Source organism: Hippopotamus amphibius, chromosome 3 (genome assembly GCF_030028045.1).
Source record: "Hippopotamus amphibius kiboko isolate mHipAmp2 chromosome 3, mHipAmp2.hap2, whole genome shotgun sequence".
Lineage (NCBI taxonomy): Eukaryota > Metazoa > Chordata > Mammalia > Artiodactyla > Hippopotamidae > Hippopotamus > Hippopotamus amphibius.
The window spans coordinates 197884125-197910428 of NC_080188.1; the positions used below are offsets into that span (position 1 = coordinate 197884125).

The following is a 26304-nucleotide window of genomic DNA, read 5'->3' on the forward strand; positions in this document are numbered from 1 at the left end:
TTAAAACTGGGTGAATATTTTATGGAAATATCTGTAAACGCAATAGTGGAATTTTTTTAAATCTGTTTTTAAATTTAGGAAGTGAAGTGATCAATGAGATGAGCTTTGTTCTAAAAATGTATTACTAATTATACTGTGTTTATTATCCGAATTTCTGAAGTAAACTATAGATTTTATCTGTATTTTTTAACATATTATAACAAGGTCATTTCTGAGTAAGTTTTGTTTTCCTCCATCCCTCTTCCCTTCCTGTTTTATGTATACTGTGTACATGTATGTCAGGATTTACACGCACACGCGTGTGTGTATTTCGCGCGGCGCTGTGGTGTGGCGGTGGTGTTCCCGCTCGGTGCTCTGTGGCGCACCTCCCCCTGTCGGTAAAGAGCTTGGAGCGGCATGACTTGCTCGTCGTGGCTGTAACACTGCTTCCTGTCTTGTTATATGTGGTACTGTAGTGGTCAGCTTCACTCACACAGCTCTTTTTTCTCTCTTAAATTATATCTGTAAAACAAATTGCCAAGAGAAAGAGTCTTAGTGAAGAGGACGTGAATGGCTTTTACAGCTCTTGAGATGTTTTCCACATTTTTATTCAAGAGATTATGCTTTGTGGTGCGGTTAAATACTAATGACTCAGAGCTTTCCCCTTAAACCCTTGTGCTGGAAACAGCCGAGAAAGACAGGACCCCGCTCCCTGGGGCTTGCGTGAGCAGAGTGGACACACAAGTCACCTGAGCGAGAGGGCGAGCTGGGCTGGGTGCCGCGCCCGCTCCGAGTCCGAGGGGAGAACGGGGGTCGCTGGACGGTAAGCCACCCGGAGAAGAGGGAGCATGTGAGAATGTGACTTGAAGTGTGACTAGCTATGCTTCTTTGTCTTTCTTGCGCATGATGTCTGTTTGTGCTTCCCAGCGCACATTTCTCGCCTGACGAGAGGACTTAGCCTCTGCCGGCTGCGTGGCACGGCAGCAGGAGCTCATAGCTGTGGACAGGCCAGTTTTCGGAGCTTCGGCTTCCTCACATCAAAAACGTAAATGACACTTCCCTCAGAGCTTTAAGGGTTATAGAAAGTGTGTATTATCTCCAGCCTTACTTCAGGGAAGATTTGAAATGAAAGAGCTCGTGTGAGTAGAGCACTCAGCACAGCATCTGGAGTCGCCACTGGCTTTCCGATTGCCAAGTGTGCTGCTTCAGACAAAGCACCTGCCTTCCTGTGAACACTGCCAAGTGTCCCACCGGGCTACCGCCTCCGAGTCAGAACCCGCTTCCTCAGCCTCCAGGGTCAGCTGGCTGTTCACTCTTGACAGTGAGCAGTAGATCTGCTCCTTTCCTTCCTTCAGCCTCACTCGCTGCCAGGCCCCCGGTGAGGTGCGGGGAGTGGGAGGATGCCCAGACAGAGCCCGTGCCCTCAGCGCCCACTGCCTCACCAGGGAGGTGGCGCCCGCCCTGAGAGAGACGCCCTGCGGTCCTCAGCCAGCCGCTCACTCGCCTCAGGCGGGAGCGTCTCCCTGATACCGTTGCCCGAGCCTGCTTCAGACAGTTAAGTCAGAGTGCACGTGTCACTGAGCCTGTTGTGCTCATCATTTCACAGTATCCTTTATGTCCAGTTTTAAACGTACACAGTGCGGTGTGTCAGTTGTATCTCAGCAGAACTGGAAGAAAAAAAGGGTTTCATGCAAGTATAAACGATATACTCTGTAGGAAGAATGAGCCATTTTGATTGGAAAGGGGATTGGAAAGAGGGTGACAGTCAGACCAACAGCCGGACTTCGTCTGCAGCGTGAGGAGGTGCCGCACGGGAGCTTGAAGATGGGCGACGGGTTCGGGGAAGAGCAGACACACGTCCCAGGCTGTTCTGAGTGCGTGCGGATTGGGGGAAGGAACTGCAGGATATAAAGCTGGATTGATAGGGAGGGGCCAGCTGATGAAGAGCTTTATGCTTTTTAAGGAGTTTAGGCTTTATTATGTAGAAGATGAGGTAGACTTTATGGGAGCCTGATACAATGACATCTCTGATTTGGAAAGATAACTTGTCGGCTAGTTTGTAACATCTTCAGAAATAAATTCCACCGGGATTCAAAGTGATAGAAAAAGGAGAGGACACTATTTCTATATTCTTGGGAGGTGTGGGGGGAGCCTTTTGTAAACTTGGGAGAAATTCCAAAGTCATAAAGGAGAACATTAAGGTTGACAGGTTTTACCGAGTAAATATTTAGAACTTCTCTGCAGCATAATACATTCTGAATAAAGTTGAAAATCCAAAAACATTCCAGGGAAAAGTGTTTGCTACCTGAATGGCACAGAGCTGATGTACCAATAAATAATGAGCTGTTACAAATCGAGAAACAATGAAAGATGGACATCCCAAAGAGAAAAATAGACCAAAGATATGAGCAATTTTCCAAGGAAAAAATACAAATAATTGCTAAAATATAAAAAGATGCCTATCCTCATGAATCAGAGAAATGCCAAGTCTGAACAAGAGTGGGGTTTTTAACCTTCAGACTGATACAGATTGGTAAAAGGTGAATGATGTCTAATGCTGGCCAAAAATGTGGGGAACAGGCACACTTGATAACATTCTTGGGGGAGATGAACGTTGCTCCAGCCTTTCTAGAGAGCAGAAAACTGATTATTTATCAAAACTTTACATGTGGTCGCTCTCGGGCCCAGTAGCCCCACAATGGAAAATCGTCCCTGGAGAAACACAAGGGTGTAGTGTTGTTTGTGATGCCAAAGAATGGGAAGCAGTGTAAATGTCTGCCTGTTGGTGGGCATTACATTTTTTGGTAAAGGATATATACCAAACCATAGACACTGCTTGGGGGGTAGGAATGAGAGAGGGAACTTTGAACTTTAGATACTTTGTAATGTTGGGAAATTTTAAGCACCCCCCCCCACTCCCCCGCATATACCATTTCTGTATGAAACCATCCCTCCGAAAAAACAGCAACGAAGGAAAGACTAGAAGTCTTGTGATGGATAAAGAGAATAAGAAAGAAGCTGGAGGCAGGAGAACGAGAGGATTTTTTGCCTTGTGGAGGGGTGGGACGTGGTGGTGTCTGACCTGGAACGGAGACGACCAGGACAAGGAGGGCAGCCTCGAGACAGCCCGGGAGTGGAGTCTGTGCATCTCTGCCACGTGGACCTGGAGAGTGAGGAGAACGCTTAGTAGGAGACCACGCTGCCGTTTGAGGTTGTGTTGCTGACATTGCTGACAGGGATGGTGACATTTTCAAAACCAGGAAAAGCAGGGAAAGGAGCGTCCTCTGAGTAGAAGATAATGAGTGTCTTAAGCTTGGATGCTCAGAAAGTATCTGAGTGGTGAAGTAGTTGGGGTCCGTTAGCCCACCTCTGGCCTGTACCGTTTATGCTTCCTCATCAGGGCTTGTCTTCCACAGCCTTTAGTTGTGCTCCTGTTGGTTAGGAAACGTGGTTAACCTGTAAACACGTGTAAACAACAGTTCTAACCATTGTCCTCGGCTGGTGTCTCCAGAGCGCCCACTTGGCCATGATGGACACCTTGATGATGGCGTACACGGTGGAGATGGTCAGCGTGGAGAAGGTGGCCGCGTGTGCCCAGCAGTACTCGGCTTTCTTCCAAGCCACAGACCTGCCCTACGACATCGAGGACGCCGTCACGTACTGGATAAATAAGGTAGGGACGTGCGCCCTGGGGTGAGAGGGGTCCCAGAACCAGAGGACGCCACACACCCCCTCTCAGCTCTGCACTGAAGGCTTGTGCCCCTCGGCGTCATGCGCTGAAATCATACCCCCGAGGGGATGGTGTCAGGAGGTGGTTAGCTCATGCGTGGGCACTGTGCCCTTCTTTACAGGGACCCGACGCGCTCCCTCGCCCCTGCCCTGTGGGGAGGCGGGCTTGCCACGCACAGCCTGGGGCGCCCTGGTCTCGGCCCCCCAGCCCCCAGCACTCTGAGAGGCACGTTCCTCTTGTTCACAGGCCACCCCGTCCACGCTGTCTGTGCTGTGGCAGCCTGTAAGACAGGTGCCGTCATTCTTTTTTTTTTTTTGAGAACTTTTATTGAGATACAGTTAACAGACAATAAACAGCATATACTTAGAGTGTACAGTTTGGTATCCCAATCTCCCAATTCATTCCCCCACAACCCTCCCCGCTTTCCCCACATGGTGTCCATGTGTTTGTTCTCTACACCTGTGTCTCTATTTCTGCCTTGCATTTCCTCTTTCATAGTTGTGAGCATTTGCCTTATGTGTTGAGGTGCTCCTATATTGGGTGCATATATATTTATAATTGGTATCTCCTCTTCTTGGATGGATCCCTTGATCTTTATGTAATGTCCTTTCTTGTCTCTTGTAACATTTTTTATTTTAAAGTCTATTTTATCTGATATGAGTATCGCTACTCCAGCTTTCTTTTGATTTTCATTTGCATGGAATATCTTTTTCCACCCCCTCACTTTCCATCTGTATGTGTGCCTAGGTCTGAAGTGGGTCTCTTGTAGACAGCATATATATGGGTCTTGTTTTTGTATCCATTCAGCCAGTCTGTGTCCTTTGGTTGGTGCATTTAGTCCATTTACATTCAAGGTCATTATCGATATGTATGTTCCTAGTACCATTTTCTTAATTGTTTTGTTTTTGTTTTTGTAGGTCCTTTTCTTCTCTTATGTTTCCCACTTAGAGAAGTTCCTTTAGCATTTGTTGAAGGGCTGGTTTGGTGGTGCTGAATTCTCTTAGCTGTTGCTTGTCTGGAAAGCTTTTGATTTCTCCCTCGAATCTGAATGAGATCCTTGCTGGGTAGAGTATTCTTGGTTGTAGGTTCTTCCCTTTCATCACTTGAAATATATCCTGCCACTCCCTTCTGGCTTGCAGAGTTTCTGCTGAGAAATCAGCTGTTACCCTTATGGGAGTTCCCTTGTATGTGATTTGTCATTTTTCCCTTGTTGCTTTTAATAACTTTTCTCTGTCTTTAATTTTTGTCTGTTTGACTACTATATGTCTTGGCATGTTTCTCCTTGGGTTTATCCTGCCTGGGACTCTCTGCGCTTCCTGGACTTGGGTAGCTATTTCCTTTCCCATGTTAGGGAAGTTTTCAACTATAATCTCTTCCAATAGTTTCTCAGGTCCTTTCTCTCTCTCTTCTCCTTCTAGGACCCCTGTAATGCGAATGTTGGTGCGTTTAACATTGTCCCAGAGGTCTCTTAGGCTGTCTTCAGTTCTTTTCATTCCTTTTTCTTTATTCTTTTCTGCATCAGTGATGATCACCATTCTGTCTTCCAGGTCACTTATTCACCCTTCTGCCTCCGTTAATCTGCTGTTGGTTCCTTCTAGCGTATTTTTCATTTCCGTTATTGTGTTGCATATCTCTGTTTGCTCTTTAATTCTTCTAGGTCTTTGGTAAACTTTTCGATCTTTGCATCCAGTCTTTTTTCAAAGTCCTGGATCATCTTCACTATCATTATTCTGATTTCTTTTTCTGGAAGGGTGTCTATCTCCTCTTCATTTAGTTGTTTTTCTGGGGCTTTATCCTGTCCCTTCATCTGGTACAAGGTGCTCTGCTTTTTCATTTTCTCTGTCTTTCTGTGGCTGTGGTTTTCAATTCCACAAGATGAAATACTGCTGATACTGCTTGATACTGCTGTCTGCCCTCTTGTGGAGGAAGCTATCTAGGAGCCTCCTATGTGCTTCCTGATGGGAGGGACTGATGGTGGGTAGGGCTGGGTGGGCGGAGCTCAGTAAAGCTTTAATCTGCTTGTCTGCTAATGGGTGGGGCTGTATTCACACCTTGTTGGTTGTTTGACCCGAGGCCACCTAGTGCTGGAGCCCACAGGCTCTTTGGTGGGGCTAATGGTGGACTCTGGGAGGGCTCACACCAATGAGCACTTCCCAAAACCCCTGCTGCCAGTGCCCCTGCCTCCTCGGTGAGCCACAGCTGCCCCCCACCTCTGCAGGCAACCCTCCACCACCAGCAGGTAGGTCTGGTTCAGTCTCCTATGGGGTCACTGCTCCTTCCCCCTGGGTCCTAGTGAGCACATTTTCGTGTGTGCCCTCCAAGAGTGGAGTCTCTGTTTCTACCAGTCCTGTGGAGGTCCTGCAATCAAATCCCGCTGGCTTTCAGAGTCTGATTCTCTGGGGATTCCTCCTCCCGTTGCTGGACTCCCAGGTTGGGAAGCCTGATGTGGGGCTCAGAACCCTCACTTTAGTGGGTGGACTTCTGCGGTATAACTGTTCTCCAGTTTGTGAGTCACCCACCCAGCATTTATGGGATTTGATTTTAATGCGATTGCACCCCTCCTACCATCTCATTGCAGCTTCTCCTTTGTCTCTGGATGTGGGGTGTCTTTTTTGGTGAGTTCCAGTGTCTTTCTGTCGATGATTGTTCAGCAATTAGTTGTAATTCTGGTGCTCTTGCAAGAGGGAGTGAGCACACGTCCTCCTACTCTGCCATCTTAATCCTATCTCTCCCGTCATTCTTTTTTGTTTTAAGTCAAAGTAAAAACTGAAGTCGTGCAATCTTACTTAAAATCTCCCATTCCCTTTAGACTTAAAAAAAAAAAACTGTTAAAATGATGGGAACAGATTTTATGTATTCCACAGTATCTGTCATTATATTTAATCATTAACCTAGTTCATATCAGATTACTACAAAATTCAGAGCATTCTGAATAGGGAACTATACACTGCGGGTGCTCAGTAAACATTTTTTGCATCCAGGAATGAAATAAATTTCTCATATTTCCAATTAGGTGATTTTGGGGTTTGCTTGACTGACTTGTGCAAGACTGTATTGATTGTGGATTCCTCCTCTTAGAAATTTTTGTAGAACTGCGAATAGTTACTTGTGCTCTGAAGATGCTTAAATGGTCAATGTATCACTCCCTCTGCCAAGTTGAGTAGTTAATTCCTCTAAATTCTCTTTTGCTTACAACGATAACCCCAGAGAAAATTAAACCTTTTCTGTGAGCAAGACCTGAACGGATTTAAAAGAAGTTATATCTTCAGGTGTCCTCCCGAATGTTTGCCTGGAGCTTGTGACAGGAAGCTAAACATGAAGACTCCTGGGTCTGCCGTCACGGTCCGTAACGCACATCAGTGGCAAAGGCCGTGCGGCGCTCTGCCCTCCACTCCCCTCAGCTGTAGGGAGTCACGGGCCATCCTGGACCCATTCGTTGCCGCGACCTGTGGCCTCATGACCACGCCGACCCCCCCCCCCCTTGGTTAACCCTTTCCCTCACTCTCACCCGCACTGTTGGAAATGTTCACCTCTCTCACGCGCTCCAAACCATCGAGCGCTTGATGCCCCCCGCCTCGCTTGACTTCACGTTTCTCCTTTTTGAATTTAGAGTCTTGCCAGGACTGTCTGTTCTCCTGCCTCCTTTTCCTTCCCTCATGCTCATTTGATAAAACCCCAGCTGAGCCCAGAGAGGCACCTGTGGAGGTAAACGTCGCTGGAGGAGTTTACGCGAGGAGACGAGGGTGCCTTCCTGAGCACCTCCTTCAGGTGGACACTCAGCCTCACCACCAGCCCGACGAGCATGTCCCCGAACAGGTCCCTCTCCTGCACCTCAGGACGACCGGTCCCTCCTTCCCTACCCCTTGGACCTTCCGCAGCCCTGCCCCTTGACTGTCATCCAAGGACCTCGCGCAGCCTTTTCTGAGTGCGGAGGTGGGAGGCCGTCCAGGGGAGTCCCTCTTCCTGCTGCCAGATCTGTGGACCTTTCCTGCCCAGCAGCATTGCCTTTCTTTGCTGCTCTCGCAGGGGAGAGGGTCCCCTTCCTGTCAGAGGCAGTCCCTCTTCTTGCTCTGGAATGCCCCTTTCTGCCCTTTCTCCTGGCCACTGGTGCTCAGCTTCAGGTTTTCTCACACTTTCATGTGTGTAAGCATCTCCAGAGCTTGATACGGTGCAGCTCTGGGCTGGGGTGGAGAGTCTGTGTCTCTGAGAAGCTCGGGCAGTGCTCGTGCTGCCGGCCTGCGGGCCACACTCAGCTCCTCCATCATGTGACGCCGCTCGTCAGATCATCCTCATGAGGGGAAGGCTTGCTCTGGCGTCTCCCGTCCTGACACAGCAAAGCTTCCCCCTCCCGACAGGACCCTGTTTCTCTGCACACACAACCTCTCTGCCCCATTCCCCACTCCCATCCTGAAGTCACTGCTGAGGTCACTGCAGGCTCCCATTTGGACAAATCCAGTGATGCTTTTCTGTCTGCATCTTGAATTCACGTGTGAGCCTAGTGCAGCCTCAGCAGAGAGCCCAGACGTTTTCCAGGCCCCAATGCCAAGGCCAGGCACCTCTCCAGCTCTCAGCAGTTGTCACCTCCCCTGCTGGGTTCCAGCGCAGGCCCAGCCAAGGCTCTGCAGCAGTTTCTGTGTGGGTTGGGGGTCTCCCCTGTTAGGGATTCTGTCCTGCCAGCTGCTGCTCCTCCTCGGTCCCCAGCCTCGCCGACGATTGCTGCCTTGTTTCTTAGGCCGCTGAAGCTACAGCTTCCGGCTCCAGTCCAGCCACACGGTCTCGTGCGGGTTGAGGGCAGAGCCGTGCAGACCAACTGCACTGAGCGTGCTCCTCCTCCAGGGGCTGACCCTCCAGTCCTGCTGCCTCGTCCCGAGCTCTCCTCCCTGTCCCTGGGAAGCTCCAGTGACCTGCTGCTCCACCAGGACCAGAACCAGCACCCCCAGTGTGGCTTCCTCAGGCCACTCGGATCATGTTAAGTTCACTCTTTACACTTAAAATGTAATGTGTACTGTGGCGAACAAACTCCCATCCAGCCCGAGCCCTGGGAGTGCCTCGTCCTGGGTCAGGGCCTCTGTTCCTCTTCCTCCCTCCCTCCCTTCGTCCCAGCCATGGGGCTCACCGCTGGGCCTTTGGACACGATGTTCCCTGTTCCCGGGCAGCCTGTCCAACTTTTTGTGCGGCTGGGTACCTCTGCCCCGTCACGTCCTCGCAGCCTGTCTGAAGTAGGCTCCCCCTGGCAAGCATTACTTCCTGCTGAGATGCTGTGGCTCCTTTAGAGCACCTCCGCGCTTGCCCTGGTGGTGAACTGCCGCCGGGTCACGGTGAGCTCTCTGGTGCGCACACACATGAAGACTGTCATGACTCAGCTGTAGTGCCAGAGCTTTCTAACCAGCGTCTGGGAACTGCCTTAAGAATCACTAGGCTGATTATTTCATTTGTCTGTCTGGTGCACCCAGGTAGGTTAAGTGACTTGAAGTGGCCATGTCTTGTGCCTTCTTGTGTTCTCCCTGTTGTGAAAGTTAGTGAGTTATCAGCATGTGAAATTTTCTCATAATCATGAGTTTGGTATTTTGGATGATTTTTATGCCATTACATCAGCTTAAAGTATCCTGAGTAGGATCTGTTAAAGCCCTTAAAGACATTTAACTCTCTGGTATCGCATTGGGGGTATATTATTTCTAAGTAACAGCAGTAGTTTCTGTTTTGGGGGTATATGCTCTGTATTATACACTTTACTTGCTATATTTTATACATTATATCTTATATTCTCTATTAGTTGTTTTGGTGTAATAATTACCACAAACTTGACTGCTTAAAACTTTTAAGGGGACTTCCCTGGTGGTCCAGTGGTTAAGATTTCACCTTCGATGCAGCAGGTACGGATTCGATCCTTGGCCAGGGAGCTGTAAGATCCCGTGTGCCGCAGGGCCAGAAAACCAGAAAAACAGGAAACAGAAGCAGTAGTGTAACGGACTCAATAAAGACTTTAAAATGGTCCACATCAAAAAAATTAAAAATAAAATGTTTTTATTCTCTCAGTTAGTTATTCCTTACTTATGATCATCTCAGTGTATCCGTTTCTGTGGGTCAGGGGTCCAGACCTTGCTTCCCTGCATCCTCCATCCTCAGGTCTCTCACAGGGCTGGGTCAAGGTGTCGGCCAGGCCTGCGGTCTTGTTGGAAAGTTTGGGTGAGGCGGGTCCACTTCAGGCTCCCATGACTGTTGGCAGGGTTCAGTTCCAGCAGTCGGACGGAGGTCTCGGTTCCTTCCTGGCTGCTGGCTGGGGCTGCCCTGTTCCTTGCCGTGCGGCCTCCCTGCAGGGCAGCTCTTGCAGGGCTGCGTGCTTCCCCGGAGCCAGCAGGAGGGGAGGGAACTACAGTGCGTGTAACGCCATCGCGCACGTGGTGTCCGTCACCTCAGCTGTATTCTGTCAGGTGGAAGCAAATTATAGGCCCCGCCCACACTCGGGGGTCACTGGGGACCGTCTTAGAGTCATCACCTCCAAACCACATAGGAAGTAGGTTTTCGTCAAGCTAGCAACGAAAGCTCAGATATCAAGAAATTATTACAGTTTTAGCTTGTAAGTGGGGTTTTGTGTCAGACCCAGGTCGCGTCTGCTGCTGCTGTCTCTCAGGGAGGGTGTTTTTCCCAGCCGAGTTGGGGTGCTACGATCTCAGACTACAGCAGCCTCACAGACCAGAGTAAACCTGCGTGCCGATGAGTTCCTTATACGGCCTCGGATAATATCATGGGTAAAGAAGACACTTACTGTTAATTAGAGTTATCATAAATTAAAATTAAGTCTTTTTTTTTAGGCACTGAACTGAATTTTAAACAATAGAAGACCTTAGAAAATTATTTAGTTTAGTGGTTGATAATGGCATTCAGATTTCCCAGAATGCCATTATTAACTAACTTGAACATGTGTTTATTATTACTGGAGTGACCTTAAAATCAGTAACTCAAAATCCAAAATTGTCTAAACTATTCTCAAGAAATACTTTATGCACTCGACAGATTGTTTCTTTTTTTAATAATTTTATTTATTTATTTATTTTTGGCTGTGTCCGGTCTTAGTTGCAGCACTTGGAATCTTTTGTTGTGGCACACGGGCTTCACTCTAGTTGTGGCGTGTGGGTTTTCTCTTTTCTAGTTGTGACGCACAAGCTCCGGGGCGCATGGGCTCTGTAGTTTGCAATACGTGGGCTCTCTAGTTGAGGCACATGAGCCCAGTAGTTGTGGCATGCGGGGTTAGTTGCCACACGGCATGTGGGATCTTAGTTCCCTGATGAGGGGTTGAACCTGTGTCCCCTGCATTGGAAGGCAGATTCTTTAGCACTGGACCACCAGGAAAGTCCCATGCACAAGACAGATTGTTTCTTAATCATCTTGAATTATGGGCTCTTTGAACAATCTGATGGATAAACTAGCCCTTCTCCCCTAAGAAGTTCCCACAGGCAAAAAATTTCATGTATTTTAACCATGGCCTTGAACCACACTGAAACCCACTCATGGTCCAGGGACATGCCTATGAAATCACAGCGTAAGAATTAGATTCAAAGTGTTTTTAGGAAAATAATTTTCACTTATTAGTCCTAAAAGAGACTGTAAAATTTTTACTGAAAAAAGTTTTATTGTTTCCTAAACAGTAAAACTGAAGTTATAAGTACCTTTTTCTCCCTAGCACTCCAACTAGTGTCCGACATGTACTAGGTACTCTACAAGTATTTGTTAAAGTAATGGATTAATTTTCGAATTGCAAACAAAACAGCTGTGAAATACCTTTTTCTTGCTGGGAAATGAAATGCTGCTCATTTGAGTTGTACTGGTGTTTGGCATCAGAGATCTGAACACGGGCATTTTAAGGTACATGTTATTTTATTGCTATATGTCACTGTAAGTTCAAATTAATGTTTTTATATTTTAAGGTAAATGAACATCTGAAAGACATAATGGAACAAGAACAGAAATTGAAAGACCAGCACACAGTGGAAGCTCCAGGAGGTCAAAAGGTACATGTTCCTAAGAAAAAAAGGTGCCTTCATGAGACCCTGTGTTCCTGTGTGTATGCGGTCTGGGAAGTTTGAGTAGTGTGTTCATCAAATTATTTTTTGGTAATATTAACTGTACCCTGGAAAGTCTTTCCATAAGTACCCAGTAAGTAGAAGTGCAAAATGAAGATGCATTGGATGACGGTGTTTAGGAAAAATGTTAATGACTAGAGCTCAACTCCTGACGTTCTTTTGGCAAAAATAATGGCTTTGCCATTGTTTGGTAAAGTATATGAAACAGGAAGACAGCTTTCAGTCTATCAGCCTTATACGACTTGTAATAAGACCAGCCTCTAGAATTACATCCCAGGAATTGTAAGTTGTACACGTGGTTATTCTGTGGAGGAAGAAGAAACATTAACGTGGAATCATTCTTTAAAATTCTTGAATAGGCTTTTAGAGTTTTCTTCTCCGAAAACTTGTGTTTGTTGTATACTGAGACCTAAAATATATTTCCTACATCTTTTAAAAGATATTATAATGAGGGCCCTTTAAACATGTTGTCTAGCGTGTGAGTTGAGGTGCGAGAAGTCACGTTATTCAGAGACTTTGTTTTCCACTCAGGTCACCGTAGCGCCTTGTGTCACACAGCAAGTCTGCTCACTGTGGGCGGATGCTGCTGCTCACCGGTTCTCTGCAGGAAGAGGAGGGAGGGAGGGGGAAGCTGGTTTGCACATCACCAGCCTCACTAGGAAGGTTCTGCGGAGACCACCTACGCTTCTGTCTGAACCTGGTGTTTGGGATCTCAGCAGCCTCCCGGGCTTGGTTCTTGTCTCTGTCGACAGCCTTTTCCCGGGGGAGGTCTGGCTCCGCTTCCCCGCCTCCCCCAGCTCTGTCCCCATCTCGTCCTTCAGGTCCCCCAGCCCTTTCCTTCTGGTCCCCCCCACCTTGCTGTTTGCCTTTCCTTAGAAGTAGAAGCCTTTGCCTTGGAGATGGACTTAATCCTGCCCCTGCCCCCCATTTTCCTCCTGGCTCTGATCAGGAGTAAGGTTCAGCTTCATGCTAAGTTACAGGATTTCCATAGAAATCTTACTTATTATATATAATGATTCAATTCTGTTGTATTGCATACACATTGTGGACTAAATGGGGGTTTTATATGCTGACACAGGAGCCAGTAAACATTGTTTCTGTGGGAAGAAGTGCTATTTACGTTCCAAACAACTGTAAATTAAGTGACCTTTAAGAAAAACAGAGTGTGGAATGCAGGCACTGCTGGCACATGCCGCCCTGACTGCTCTGTGGCACTTGGCCCCGTGGAATTGCACACGCTAACCTCACAACCAGGATTCGTTGAGTGAGTGATTGAGTAAATGAATAAATGAGTGTGATTCCCTTAAATATTTGGGTTACTTAGCATTTTTATTTTAGCACAAATATAGCATTTATGCCTTCATTTTCTTTTTTCCCTCTTATTATTTATTTTTTTAATTTACTTTTTTATTGACGTATAGTTGATCTCTGCTGTACAGCAAAGTGACTCCATTATACACATATATACATTCTTTGTTAATATTCTCTTCCACACAGTTTATCACAGGATGTTGAATATAGTTCCCTGTGCTGTGCAGTAGGACCTTGTTGTTATCCATCCTATATGTAATAGTTTGCATCCGCTAACCCCAAACTCCCAGATCATCCCTTCCCCACCTCCCCGCTCCTTGGCAACCACAAGACTGTTCTCTGTGTCTGTGAATCTGTTTCCGTTTCATAGATAAGTTCGTTTGTGCCGAGTTTTAGATTCAGTACCTTCATTTTTGAATTTTTTCATTTTATCCTTTTTCTCATTGTTAAAATCTTTGTGAAAGTAAATTAATTTCACATAGTCATGCCATAAAGTACAGGTGTCATCGTGAAGAAACTGCAGAGCACAGACTGGAGTAGGAAGTCTTGCTCTGTTGCGTGACAGTGGGGTTTCTGATGTTTGAGCGCGTCTGTGTGACTAGAAATGTGACCCTTTTACTTTTGATTTTCATTCGTTTAAAAACAGAATTCTTCATCATGAACTTTCACATTTATGTATATATTTAAACATTTTTAAAATTCAGAGACGGTACGGTGACTTTTTTTTCTCCAAGCAATATTTTATAAAGATGATTTGGTCTGAAGAGGCTTATGTATTAGTTAGATATCCTAGTGTCACGATTTTACTTTTTGCCTAAGAGTATTATAAAAATTAGATTTCTGCAACAGCTTTATAGATCAATCATACTCTTGTGCATTTGGATACAAGACCCTACAGACATTTGGATTGGTGTGGATTTAATATAACTTGTTGAAATGTTTCAGACTTGCAAAAAGTTGCAAGGATGGTTCAAAGACCCCTGTATGCTCTTTGCCCAGATTCATCAGTGTAACATTTGTGCACTTGTAAGTGTGCTCTGTATGTTACACGTTGCACACAGAAACATATGTGTAAATTTTTCAGAAACATTTGAAAGAAGGTTACATATATCATACCCCTTCACCCCTTAAAATTTCCATGTATGGTTCCTAAGAACAAAGCTATTCATTTACACAACCACAGGGTAGGTGACTTAATGTAACTTAATGTCAGTAAAGTACTTTGCTCAGACCTGCTGCCTGTTCCAATTTTGTCAGTCGTCCCAATTGTACTTTTTTTTTAATTAGTTAATTGTTTGTCTGCGTTGGGTCTTTGTTGCTGCGCGCAGGCTTTCTCTAGTTGTGGCAAGCGAGGGCTGCTCTTCGTTGCAGTATGTGGGCTTCTCGTTGCAGTGGCTTCTCTTGTTGCGGATCATGGGCTCTAGGCGTGTGGGCTTCAGTAGTTGTGGCACTCGGGCTCAGTAGTTGTGGCTCACAAGCTCTAGAGCACAGGCTCAGTAGTTGTGGTACACGGGCTTAGTTGCTCTGCGGCATGTGGGAACTTCCTAGGCCAGGGCTCTAACCCATGTCCCCTGCACTGGCAGGCGGATTCTTAACCACTGTGCCACCAGGGAGGTCCCCCAATTGTACTTTATATAGTTTTCTAGTCCAGGGTCCAGTCCAGGATCATATAAGGTATTTAATTGTCGTATTTCTCGTCTTCTTTAAACTGGAACAGCCCCTCAGCTTTTCTTTCTCATTCGTGACCTTCACATTTTTGAAGAAAACAGGTTATTTTCATAGAATAATCCTCAATTTTGGTTTTTCTGATACTTCCTCATAATTAGATTAAGTTGTGCTTTTTTTAGACTGGAATGCTGTGTGAAGCTGTCCTCACGGTACTGTATCCAGAGGCATGTGCTGTCCATCTGCCCCTGCTAGATGATACTAATTTTCATCAGTTGGTCACGATATTGTTTGGTTTTTTGACTGCATGGTTATTATTTTCCCTTTCGTAATAAGTGATTTGAGAGGAGATACTTTGAGACTGTAAATACCCTGTTCCTCTTCAGCATTTCCCCGCATCCTAGGTGTAGCATTTATCGATGATACCTACTTCAGGTACTTTTCACTATGGTGGTTACAGAATTCTCTACCTTTATCACTTCTTCTGTGTTTATGAGTTAGGATTCTGTCATAAGCAGATCTGCCCTCGTCTGTTTATCACTCCGTCACCTCTTCATGATCTGCATGAATTGACGGCTCTTGTTGTATTTGATGGGTCATACCTAGCTGCCCATTGGTACTCGTTTATTCATCCGTTCGTCCATTCCCGGTTTTACTGAGATCTGAGTGACGCACGGCATCGTGCACGTCAGATGTGTACCGTAGTGATCTGACTTACGTCGGTGGTGAAATGATGACCACGTTGGCTTAGTGAGCATGCATCATCTCATAGATATACAGCATTAAAGACATAGAAAAGGATATTTTTTTCTTGGCGATGAGATCCCTTAGGACTTACTCTCTTAACAATGTTCGTATATAACATGCAGCAGTGCTGATTATCACATTGTACATTACATCCCTGGTACTTTTAATTTATCTTATAGCTGGAAGTTTGTACCTTTCAACCACCTTCATCTAATTTCGTGTGTATTTATTTTTGAAATAAACTTTATTGTGGAGTAGTTTTAGGTTTACAGAGAAGTTCCAAAGATAGCACAGCTTCATCCAGTTTCCTCCAACGTTAACATCTTATACAATCATGCCTGTGTGGCAACACCAAGAAAATAACATTGGTGCGTTGTTATTGACCAAACTACAGGCTTTATTTGGATTCCACCTGTGTGTGTACTGATGCTTTATCCAGTGTCCCTGGATTGGAGTTTGTCTCCTGTGTCTTGTGACCAGATTGGGCTTGTGGGCCTCTTGAGAAGAACATCACAGAGGCGGTTCCACACCTCATCACATCACCTCAGGGAGACGTGATGTGAGCACAATGTGTCGCCGATGGGGTCCAGCTTGCTCACCTGGCTGAAGGCGTCGCTTTCGTTGTGAAGTTTCTGTTTCCCCCTTTGATACTCTTTTCCTTGGAAGTGGGTCACTAAGTCCAGCACGTTGCCGGAGAGGGAAGGTGCTCCCTGGCTGAAGGGGAGAGTGCGTGCTGCTGGAGCGCTTCTCTGAGAGAGGCTGTGTCTTCTCCGCGTGCTTGCGTCCCCCAGTCGGTTGTCTGTGTGCATGTGGACGCGTGCGTGTGTTCTGTACTTGGGTTACAGGCCAGTCTGTGGTGTTGACGTGTTGCTCAGTGTTTGCAGCTTCAGCTGGTGGGAGCTCTTTCAGAGTTGTCTGAATTAGTAAAAAGTTCAAGTACTGAGTATTTTACAAGAAACATGGACTACCTTGAACCATGAGAGACTCCTTTACTCACGTCCTGTTTTGTATAATCCGTAGTACTTTCTTATTATCATCACTTTCTGTGTTGTGGTTTCTTCTAGTCTCGAAAACAGGAAAACTCCCGTTTGCGGCATTTCTGTTACTCGCTGGGAGCCCTGGCACATCCTCAGGGCGTCCTGCGCTCGGTCCTGCACTTGCACTTGTCACGCCGAAAACTTCTGGTTAAACAAGAGATTAATACACATGCAACAGAAGTATTAGGGTTATTCTTCCTGGTGCAATAAGAAGAATTTATTGGAAATGTTCTCTCTTTGTGGGAAGCTGGTATTTTTCAGATTCTCGAGATGACATTTTTCTGATTTTTAAAGTTCTTGAAAATATTGTACCTTATTTATAATGTTTTTACAAATCTTGTTTTTACTATTAATTTCTGTAGGAAAAACTTTCTATGTAAAATTTGAATATGAATTTTAACTCAGATCCCATTTAGTTTGATTCCCCTCAACAGATATTTATTTAGGCTGCCAAGAAACTGCCAGGAAGTACAGAGATAAACAATCAGAAGTTATTACCACGTATTTTCTGAACTTGTGGGCTTATTGTTATTATTATATTCATCTCTTTAAAGACATACGATTCTGTTACGTGGGACGCCCCTGGAGAGTGAAAGTGACAGCATTTATATTCTCTTTGTGTTAGTAGCTTCTTGCTCTAGAGACTGCATAAAAATACTAGCTGGCGAGAGTTGCCGACTGGTTTTTTCCTCTGTTAATTGAAAGAAAGTCCTTGTGTCATTAGAAGAAAGTCACCGTGATCAAGTCTGCACCGCTGTCTGCTTTTATTCCTGCGTGCAGGAAACCGTCTTTTCCTTTTGGGAAGAAGACCACCTTCTCGGGTGTGGCCTCCTGATGTCTGAGAACTGTAATGATTGCAGGTCCCGCCCAGGAATCTCTCTACTCCCTCTTGTGATGTAGATCTATTTTTTACTGTGATGTGTGATCCCAGAACCGGGAGAGAAAACTCTTTGCTGCCGAAGTACACAGCATGTCCTGGGTACCCTGAAGACACACGCCCGTGTTGGGAGAGGAGTGGGTGCGGAGAAGGTGCTGGTCTTTATCGCTGGGAACCTCTGTAGTTTAAGCTAAATTTTAAAGTATTAACGTTTAAGAAATGTTTTGAGAACTCTAAGCTCAGAACTTCACTAGCAGAAGCTTCACTGTAACGTGTTAATTTTAAACGATTCTGATGAATTTTTCCTTTACCTTTTGCTCTCCCTCTTTTCCTGCTGCTTCCTCTGAAGTCTCCTTCCAAATGGTTTTGGAAACTGGTTCCAGTAAGTTTGCCCAGCTTCTTCAACGTGCTCTCCGGAGGTGTAATTGTAGAATGGTATTGTTTACGTCTTGCTGATATGGTCATTTCATATAATCCTGTTAGTCACAAGTGGAGGTTGGCTTTCAAGGTATCCGATCATAATGTAAGATAGAAAGATTTTAAAAATCTAGCCAAAATTTGGATTAGAAGCTTTAAAAATAATTTAAAGTGTAAGCTACTTCTGCTAGTACTCACAGACCATTGGTAACTAGGTAACTAAAAAAGTGTGGATATAGATTTGCATTAGTTTTAATAATGTTAGTAAAAGTGAATATGAATTGCATGTGTAAATTACTTTTACTGTGACTTCATCTTTTTGAAAGAATCATTTCCTTTTGGCCTGAACTGCAGAAGACACTTCTTGTGTAATAAAAAAGGGGACAGGTTCTGTGTCCCTCCCAGTATTGGACCTGAACTGGATTCAGTTCTGGTTTGACTTGAAGAGTTGATCTTTCAGGGTGAAATCTGGGGTTAGACCACTTAACCCTTTCAGAAACAGAAATGTAACTAAAGTGCACCCCAGTGTTGAAAGATAGAAAATATGTCCCCTTTAGATGCCAGATTTCTCCATTTCTAGAAAGAGCAGTAAGTTTGTAAAGCGTAGAGCAGGTGCAAGTATAAAAGACTCTGTAACCTTCATGAACTGCAGAACTTTCTGGGAGTTCCACATGACTTCAAGATGAAAAGTTGGTTTCCCTGATACGTCTTCTAGCATATAACCCTCAGGAAGACGTTTCAGCATGCCACGTATAAACCTCTGATCGTCCGGTCTAAACCGCAGGCCTTTGTGGCTGCCGCCTCATGGAGCTGTGTGTGTGTGTCTGTGTGCGCCTGGTGCAGCAGTGCTCCTGACAGCGCAGTAGAACACAGCGCACAGTTCTTTGTTCCGTGACCCTGCTCAGCTCAGTCCAGTTCAGACTGGGCCGGGAACGCGGGTGGTCCTGGAGATCTGCGAAATTTGGCCCTGAGCCCAGCCAATGTAGAGGGTTTCCAAGAGGCGACTGTCTTGTTTCTAGCCGGCCCAAGAAGGGAGAGGCGGACCTGGAGGTGTGCTTATTGCCACGTGAGGGGCAGCGTACGGCTAGAAGAGGCTGCTGGCCGATTTCCCTCTCTCACTTCCACTCCCTCCTCTCTCCTCTTTTTTCATGGTTGATTTGTAAACTGTCTGCCAGCAGCAAAATAAGGAAGTTTTCTAAGGATTATGTAAAAATCAGTAATCAGAGAATTTATGTAGTGCATCTGTGTGATTTTTTTTTTTTTTTTCTGAATGTAGGTAGTCTGTGAGTTTGAAACATACCATAAAATACAGATGGCTAGTCCTCACTGATTCCCTAAGAACAAGCTCCTCTGAAAATCTTCAGAGGGAGAAATGTCCCGTGAATCTTATTCTTGAGTAGTCAGGGAGTGGGAAATGGGAATAAATGTCTCCTCCTTGAATGTGTGTGCTTTTCTGGGGGATATTGTTTAAAGCAAATCTGACCTCGCCACCAAATAGTAAGTTATTTTTCTATTTTTTCTCACCAAAATATTATATTTCATAATTGTATTTCAGTCATGAAATATAGAGATGATCAGTTTAGATAGAGTTAGAAGAAAAATTAGTTTTGATTATTTTTAAGCAAAAAAAACCCTGTATTTAAATATCAGTAACCACTGTAATTGTTGATTTTGCTAATGAAGTACTTTAGTGTGGATCTTCATCAAGCCTCTAGCATAGTTCCTCTTGGCCTGAGGAGAGCTAACAGCTAGTACCACCTGACCTCTGGCGAGTGCCTGTGTGTGCCTCGCACCTTACGTCCAGCTTCTGTCATCCTCCGTGGTGCTGTGAAGTAGGTACTGTGGTTATCCCCAGTTCACAGGTGGGGAAACCGAGAAGTAACTTGTCCAAGACCACAGAGCTGAGAAGTGGCAGAACCAGGATTTGAGCATGCGTTCCGTCATCTGCAAAAGAGCAGAACTGGTGATTCGGATACCAAGTGTCCAAAATCCATTTTGTGATGCTTGTATGTGTAGCTTCTTAGGCTGGGTGGATTTCGCGTGGATGAGCACGGTAACGCTCTGTTAAGTAAGTGCTTCGCTTCGGGACCACGTGCTGTTGGTGAAGTGAGGTCCAGCCGAAATGTTGAGAAAAGAAGGACTTTGCTGAGTAGTTCTCATTTCTCTTGACTTCTATTTTATTACTGATACATATTACCTACAATACTGGTTTTTCCTGTATGTACTTATTTATTTGCATCTCTTTCTTTTATATTGTAGGCTCGTTACAGGAAAGAGCAAACATCGCTCAAGCAGCTGCCTTGCGTTCCGTTGGTAGAAAACTTGTTGAAAGATGGTTCAGATGGCTGTGCGTTAGCTGCGCTGATTCACTTTTACTGCCCTGGCGTCGTCAGGCTAGAAGGTAAGTGTCCCACTAGAAATATATCTAAACTGTGGCTAGATGGTAACAAATATTTAAGACAGTAGCATTTAATTAGTAAGGAAGGCTTCTTGAAGAAGAACATTTATGTACAATTCTAGGAAGGTAGTTGAGTAAAGGCGTGCTTGGTTTCTGAGTCTTCTGTGTAATGATCCCTGCCTTTATACGTGCGGGTTAGATTCTACGTGGTTGTGTATTTAGATTAAGTTACTAACTACAAAATGGATATGAAGTGTGTATGATCAGAGTTGACCCTTGCTCTTTTCCTGCTTGAAGATATTTGCTTGAAGGAAGCCATGTCTTTGGCTGACAGCCTGTACAACCTGCAGCTGATTCAAGAATTTTGCCAAGAGCATTTGAACCAGTGCTGCCATTTCACCCTGGAGGACATGCTCTACGCTGCTTCCTCCATAAAGGTGTGTCCATCATCCTTTTCCCCTTTGTTTAAGTTTGTTGAAAAAACATAACTAGATACATCAACAGTGTAGCCACTTTTAAGCTTACAAAATTAACTATAATTTCAGGCAAAAGAACTTTTGCAAAAATAGTTTTTGTTTTTGCTAATTTTTTTTTTTTAAACATAGCTGTTAGCTACAGGTTTCTTTTATAGCACAAAGCTAAACGTAAAGTCACCATATAGAATTAGACTGTTGTCCTCATGTTGTTAGCGAAACAGAGGCTCAGCCAGAGAGTGTCTCTGGATCCTGAAGGGGTGCACGCGTGTGTGGTGAGCGGGCAGGAGGCGCGGCCGCCCGAACCCTCCGTAGAACCGTGGGCTCTGTCAGGTCTCAGAGCTGGAGACAGAAGCTTGGGAAGGAAAGAGGGAAGGCACTCTTAAGGTCACCTGGACATGAGCCTTTTAGGAAGTGAGTCCTTTGATCAGCGGTGCACTGGTCCCATGCTTCAGGACAGCGCACGGCCTCTTAGCCTTGGGCTGTTGCTCAGTGACCTCCTTTCAAGACATGTCTGTGGCGCGCCTCGTGGTGCTCTAGGTGGCTGGGGTCAATCCGCGAGCAACACAAAGATCCCTGTCCCTTTAGAGCATTCTTTCTAGTGGTGAAGACACGCGTGTCTGAGGCGTGGTGGCTTCTGAGCTGCACGGTCCAGAACTTTGTGGTGGGGACGCTGCCTGTTGTTCAGCCGCTGCAGAATTCCTTCACGCCTCTTGTACACCTGCCTGACATTTACCACTTCTGTTTAAAGGCTTTAGGAATAAAAGATCTTACAGTAGATTTGTGTGACGTCTGAGAGGAGCACCTTGATGTCAGTCCCAATTGTGTTTGCAGCGCCCGCCTTCACAGAAGCTGCTCTGGGACCTCCCAGAGGACGGCTGGTGCCTTGTGAGGCTTTAAGTACTTTGTGATCTCAAAGGAAAAAAATTATCTCATTAAATACATTAAGTTGTAAGATTACATTTGCTTAAGTTGTATACCTTGGACTTCCAGTAAATAATACGTAGCCCTGAGGGTCACATCAGTTTAGCCTGGGCATGACCCAGATACAGAAGACATTTTCTTAAATCAGGCACTTTAACAACAGATAATTAACTGCAGAGAAGACTTTGGTCACTTTCTGTGTTCTCTGCTAAATTACTAGAACCATAGTTGTGACTTCAAATGAATATTTAAGACTCCAAGCCCTCAAGAGGCTGCCCGGCCCGTGGTGCTCGCCCCCCGGTCACTTGTTAACCTGAGTGACACGTGCGCGCGGGAGATCGGTAGTGGGCCCTCTCTTCCCCTCCTGGTGGACATGCAAGCTGGTGCTCTTTTTAGAGGGCAGGTTGACATCATCTAACCAAATTCAGAGTGCACAGAAGGACGTTAAGGATTGTTCGTGGTGGTGGATAGTTGGAAACAGTTCCTCAGCAGGGACGCGGTTGAAATGTTTTGTAACGTAGTTGAACTGTTTGAACGGAGGCGGCAGAGGTATTTATTTTACTGATGCAGAAAGCTCGCCAACGGTTACGAAGTGAGCTAGGCAGGGAGCACACGTTACATATGGCAGGATGTAATTTATATGTGTATATAAGACCCTTTTTCTATTTGTATGCACATCTGCACACATAGAGGTGCACAGGAAAAGGTTTGTAGAAAAGTAACACAAAGCGGTTAACAGGGTTTCTTCTGAGTGCAGTATTAGGATTCGCGGGAGAGGAGTGAAAGTATACTTTTACTTTTTATCCTATATTGTATGTATTTGTATTCTTTGATGTTGCTTACGGTGTTTGAGTGTTAATATATAGCTGCATGACTGTCTTAACTAAAATAAGGAAAGAAGAGCTTTTAAATGAAATTAATTTGGTATCATTCCTTGAATATGGTGACAGATCTATTGCCATTTAATCATTGTAAATTCAGAAAGAAATTCTCTTCATAAACTTTAGTTCCTGGAAAATTATTTCTTACTATGCTGACATCTAGTGGTCAAACACAGTGCGATTATTTATTGGGACAGTTATCTTACCAGGGTGCTTAAAATAAATTTTTTCCCACTGTATTGAGATACAGTTGACACGTACCATTGTGTAAGTTGAAGGGGTGCAGTGTGTTGATTTGATACGCTTACATACAGCAGAACGGTCATCACCGTGGTGTATGCTCACACCCTCGTCACGTCACATGATCACTGTTTCTTTGTTGTGAACGTTTAAGCTCTGCTCTTTGAGCAGTTCTCATGTGTATAATATAGTTATCACTAACTGGAATCATTAGATCCCCAGAGCTCATTCATCTTAGGATTGGGAGTTTGCACCCTTGACCAGTCCCCCCGTTTCCCTGCCCCAGTCCCTGGTAACCACTGCTCTGTTCTGCTTCTGTGGGCTCGGCTGCTTTCAATCCCACACGCAAGTGTTGCCAGGCAGTGTTGGTCTTGCTGTGACGTGTTTCCTTTGAGGGCACCGTGCCCTCAAGATCCACCCACGTGGTTGCAGACGGCAGGCTGTCCTCCCTTCGCGTGGCTGAATAGCACCCCGCTGTGCGTGTGCACCACATCTTCATCCGTGCCTCTGCTGGCAGACGCCCAGGTTGTTTCCATGTCTTGGCTGCAGTGAGCGTGGAGGTGCAGCTATCTGTTCAAGAGATCTGTTCTCATTTTCTTTGCGTGTGTACCCAGATAGGATTGCTGGATCATATGGTGGTTCTATTTTTAATTTTGGGGGGAATCTTTATGCTGTGTTCCATAGTGGCTGCATCATTTTACATCCCCGCCAGCAATGCACAAGGGGTCACTTTTCTCCTTTTCAACACTTAGTATCACTTATCTTTTCGATGAGGGCCATTCTGACAGGTGTGAGGTAGTATCTCATTGTGGTTTTGATGTGAATTTCCCCGATGGTTAGTGATGTTGAGCACCAGGGTCCTTAAGATAGTAATTAATATCCTATCAGCAGACAGTTACGGGGCACCTACGCAGTGCTTTTCCAGAAGATATACACAGCTTTCGGTTAACTGTGCTACTAGAGCTGGAGCCTAGCACCAGTACTTTAAATATAATTTTATACTTTGGTTTTAGAAAGTACACTATAAGTATAAAGAAAAAATATAAATCACAATCATCTTACTACCCAGAGATATTCCCTATCGATGTTTCGCCAGTGACTGGCCTTCCTTATAATATGTCTGTTCATTCATTTATATGTTCATTCACTAAATATTTATTGGGCATCCATTATGTGCCAGGCACTGTCTTAAACGCTGAAGACACAGTGGTGAGCACAGCTTTGTCCTTTTGACCGTATAGTCTGATAGTAAGATGAGGAACCCTGAAGAATATAGTATTAGTATTAGATGAAGCTGGAGAAATTGAAAAGGTACCCAATCAAGTACCCTTGTAACCTAGAGTCAGTCTCCCAAGGGCAGGGGAGAGTGGGGGAAGGGGTGTTGCATGTTGAAAAGTTTGGCTTAATAAGCCAAAGAAAAAGTGATTGTGTTCTAACCAAGAGGTGCAAACAGTTTGAATCAGAGTAATTATGATGAAAATGGAGAGAAATGGGTGAATTCCAGAGACACATAGGGCACAGAATCTGCAGCTCTGATGACACGTCGGGGAAGGAAGAAAGAAGCGGGCGTTGGGGTGACTCCCGAGTCTGGTTTGTGCCCTTGGGGCAGTGGCTGCCGTTCCCAGGGTTGAGACTGGGCTCACATCAGACCTGTGGGGAGATGACTAGCGCAGTTAGAGAGATCAGTGCAGTCGTGCATTTGGGGTCATTCCAGAGCTGATAGGTGTGGGAGGCGGTTTCCAAAGAGGGGACAGACCAGGAGTATCCAGTGCTGCCCTGAAGTGCAGTGAAGACTAGAACATCTGTCTGCGTTAGTGATGTTGTCATTGGTGACATGGGTGACGTGCGCGAGTGCTGATTTAGAGTGAGGGCGCCAAGGGCCAGGCTGGAGTGGACTCGGGGGGGGGTGGGTGGGTGGAGGGCTGGGAGGAGGCTGTCGGGAGAGGCCGTGTGACAGAGATGAGGAGGAGGGGCGGGAGAAGCCGGAGGATGAACGACGGGCGCAGGTTGTGTCTTGTGTTCAGTGGGAGAGATTTGAGCATGTGTAAAAGCCAAGTAGGAAGGAGTCAGTGGAGGGAAGAATTAATGTGTGGAGAAATATATTGAGAATGTAGTGCCTCTGCGAAGGTAGCACACAGCACAGCCTCAGGGATTATATGCTTTCTCATTTCTTTAAAAAAAAACATCAAAGGTTTTGATGGCGACTGGTCTTTAGAGCTGTGTTTTAGTGGTGACTCTGTGGCCGCGCGCTGCCTGCCCTCCCTGCTAACTGTCTCACTCTCACGCAGAGTAACTACCTGGTGTTCATGGCGGAGCTGTTCTGGTGGTTCGAGGTGGTGAAGCCCTCCTTCGTCCAGCCCCGCGTCGTCCACGCACAAGGAGGTGATGCCTGTTCCTGTAAACAGACAGGGCGGAGCGTTTGTACAGCCTCATCTGTTGTTCTTTCACAGGGAAGCCTGTTGCTGTTTCCTGTTCCAGCTCTTAGCCTTGAGAAATCCTGAGTCTCTCAGGATTTAAAGCCGTTAGATTCTCTGTGAGAGACACGCTGTAGGGGAGGAAAAGGAGGTGGCGAGCCTGGCCCTGAATCCCCAGGCGTATGTTGTGGGACTTTGAGCTTTAACTGTTTTCCCACTTTCTTCTTTTTGCATCTTTGGCCCGCATATGTTCCCCGTTATTTTCTGAGTTTTTAACATTGTTGCCCAGAAGCCACTCAGACTATGGCTTGGCTTTTCATCTGTGGTTTGACTTTGCTGTTAAAGCATAGAAAGGCATACGTGTGTGTTTTTAAACCTAGTCGGGTTGTGCTTGTTCCAGGATCACGGCCTCCTGACTACTCATTAGAACGCTAAGGGGGAGTGAAAGGGTGACTCACCGTGAAGATCTCTGGAAATAGAGCACAAAAAAGTCTTTCTACGTTTTCTCTAAAGCAAAACAAATTTTCCACTGGCTTCCATTACAAAACCAGAGTTTTACTTCTACACATGTTAGCAGTGTGGCCACACTGAGGAACTCGCCTGCACATGCCTCTGGGTCCTTCCTGCTGCCAGTGCCCCGCCGGCACAGAGCGTGCCCGCCGAGCCCCAGCAGCTAACCACCCTCAACTCCACATTTCCGTACTTTCCCTGTCTCTCCCCATCCCCACCCCCTCCCCCCAAAACACTAAAGAAGTGAAAGAGAGCAAGAAGGAGGGAAGAATATGTACGCGGGCGGTGGGGAGAGGGGAGTAGACTGAGCTTCCTTCAGTCAGCCAGCCCACCGCGTCCCGGGCCAGATTCTGTACAGTACGACACGCAGGAGTGGGTGTTTACCCTGCTGTGTCCCTGAGCTGCTGTGGACCGAGGCAAACCCACAGAGATGCCGAGGCCCTTCCCGAAGGCCGCTGGGCACAGCCAGCTGTCTTCAGGGTTATCACAACCAGTGTCGTACAGCTTTCCACTGTTAACAGAGACGTTCCATGCACATTGCTGGGTGTGATCTCATCCGTGACGCCCACTGTTCAGAATATTCAACAGCTGTTATATTAGGTCTCAAAAGCAAAAAATAA

At 45.8% G+C, this 26304-nt stretch overlaps 1 protein-coding gene across 5 annotated transcripts in view; it reads left to right on the top strand.

Annotated features, from left to right (window-relative positions):
* CAMSAP2 (calmodulin regulated spectrin associated protein family member 2) overlaps positions 1-26304 on the top strand; it is a 105133-nt gene that overhangs the window by 60180 nt on the left and 18649 nt on the right. For 4 of the 5 annotated variants that reach the window (XM_057725728.1, XM_057725733.1, XM_057725732.1 and 1 more), the window contains 5 exons: positions 3491-3652; positions 11635-11718; positions 20104-20245; positions 20540-20679; positions 25049-25142. In XM_057725728.1, coding sequence (XP_057581711.1) covers positions 3491-3652; positions 11635-11718; positions 20104-20245; positions 20540-20679; positions 25049-25142 — 622 coding nt within the window. Of the gene's footprint in view, positions 1-1001; positions 1025-3490; positions 3653-11634; positions 11719-20103; positions 20246-20539; positions 20680-25048; positions 25143-26304 lie in introns of those variants that run through there. The other variant, XM_057725731.1, reaches the window with a different exon arrangement.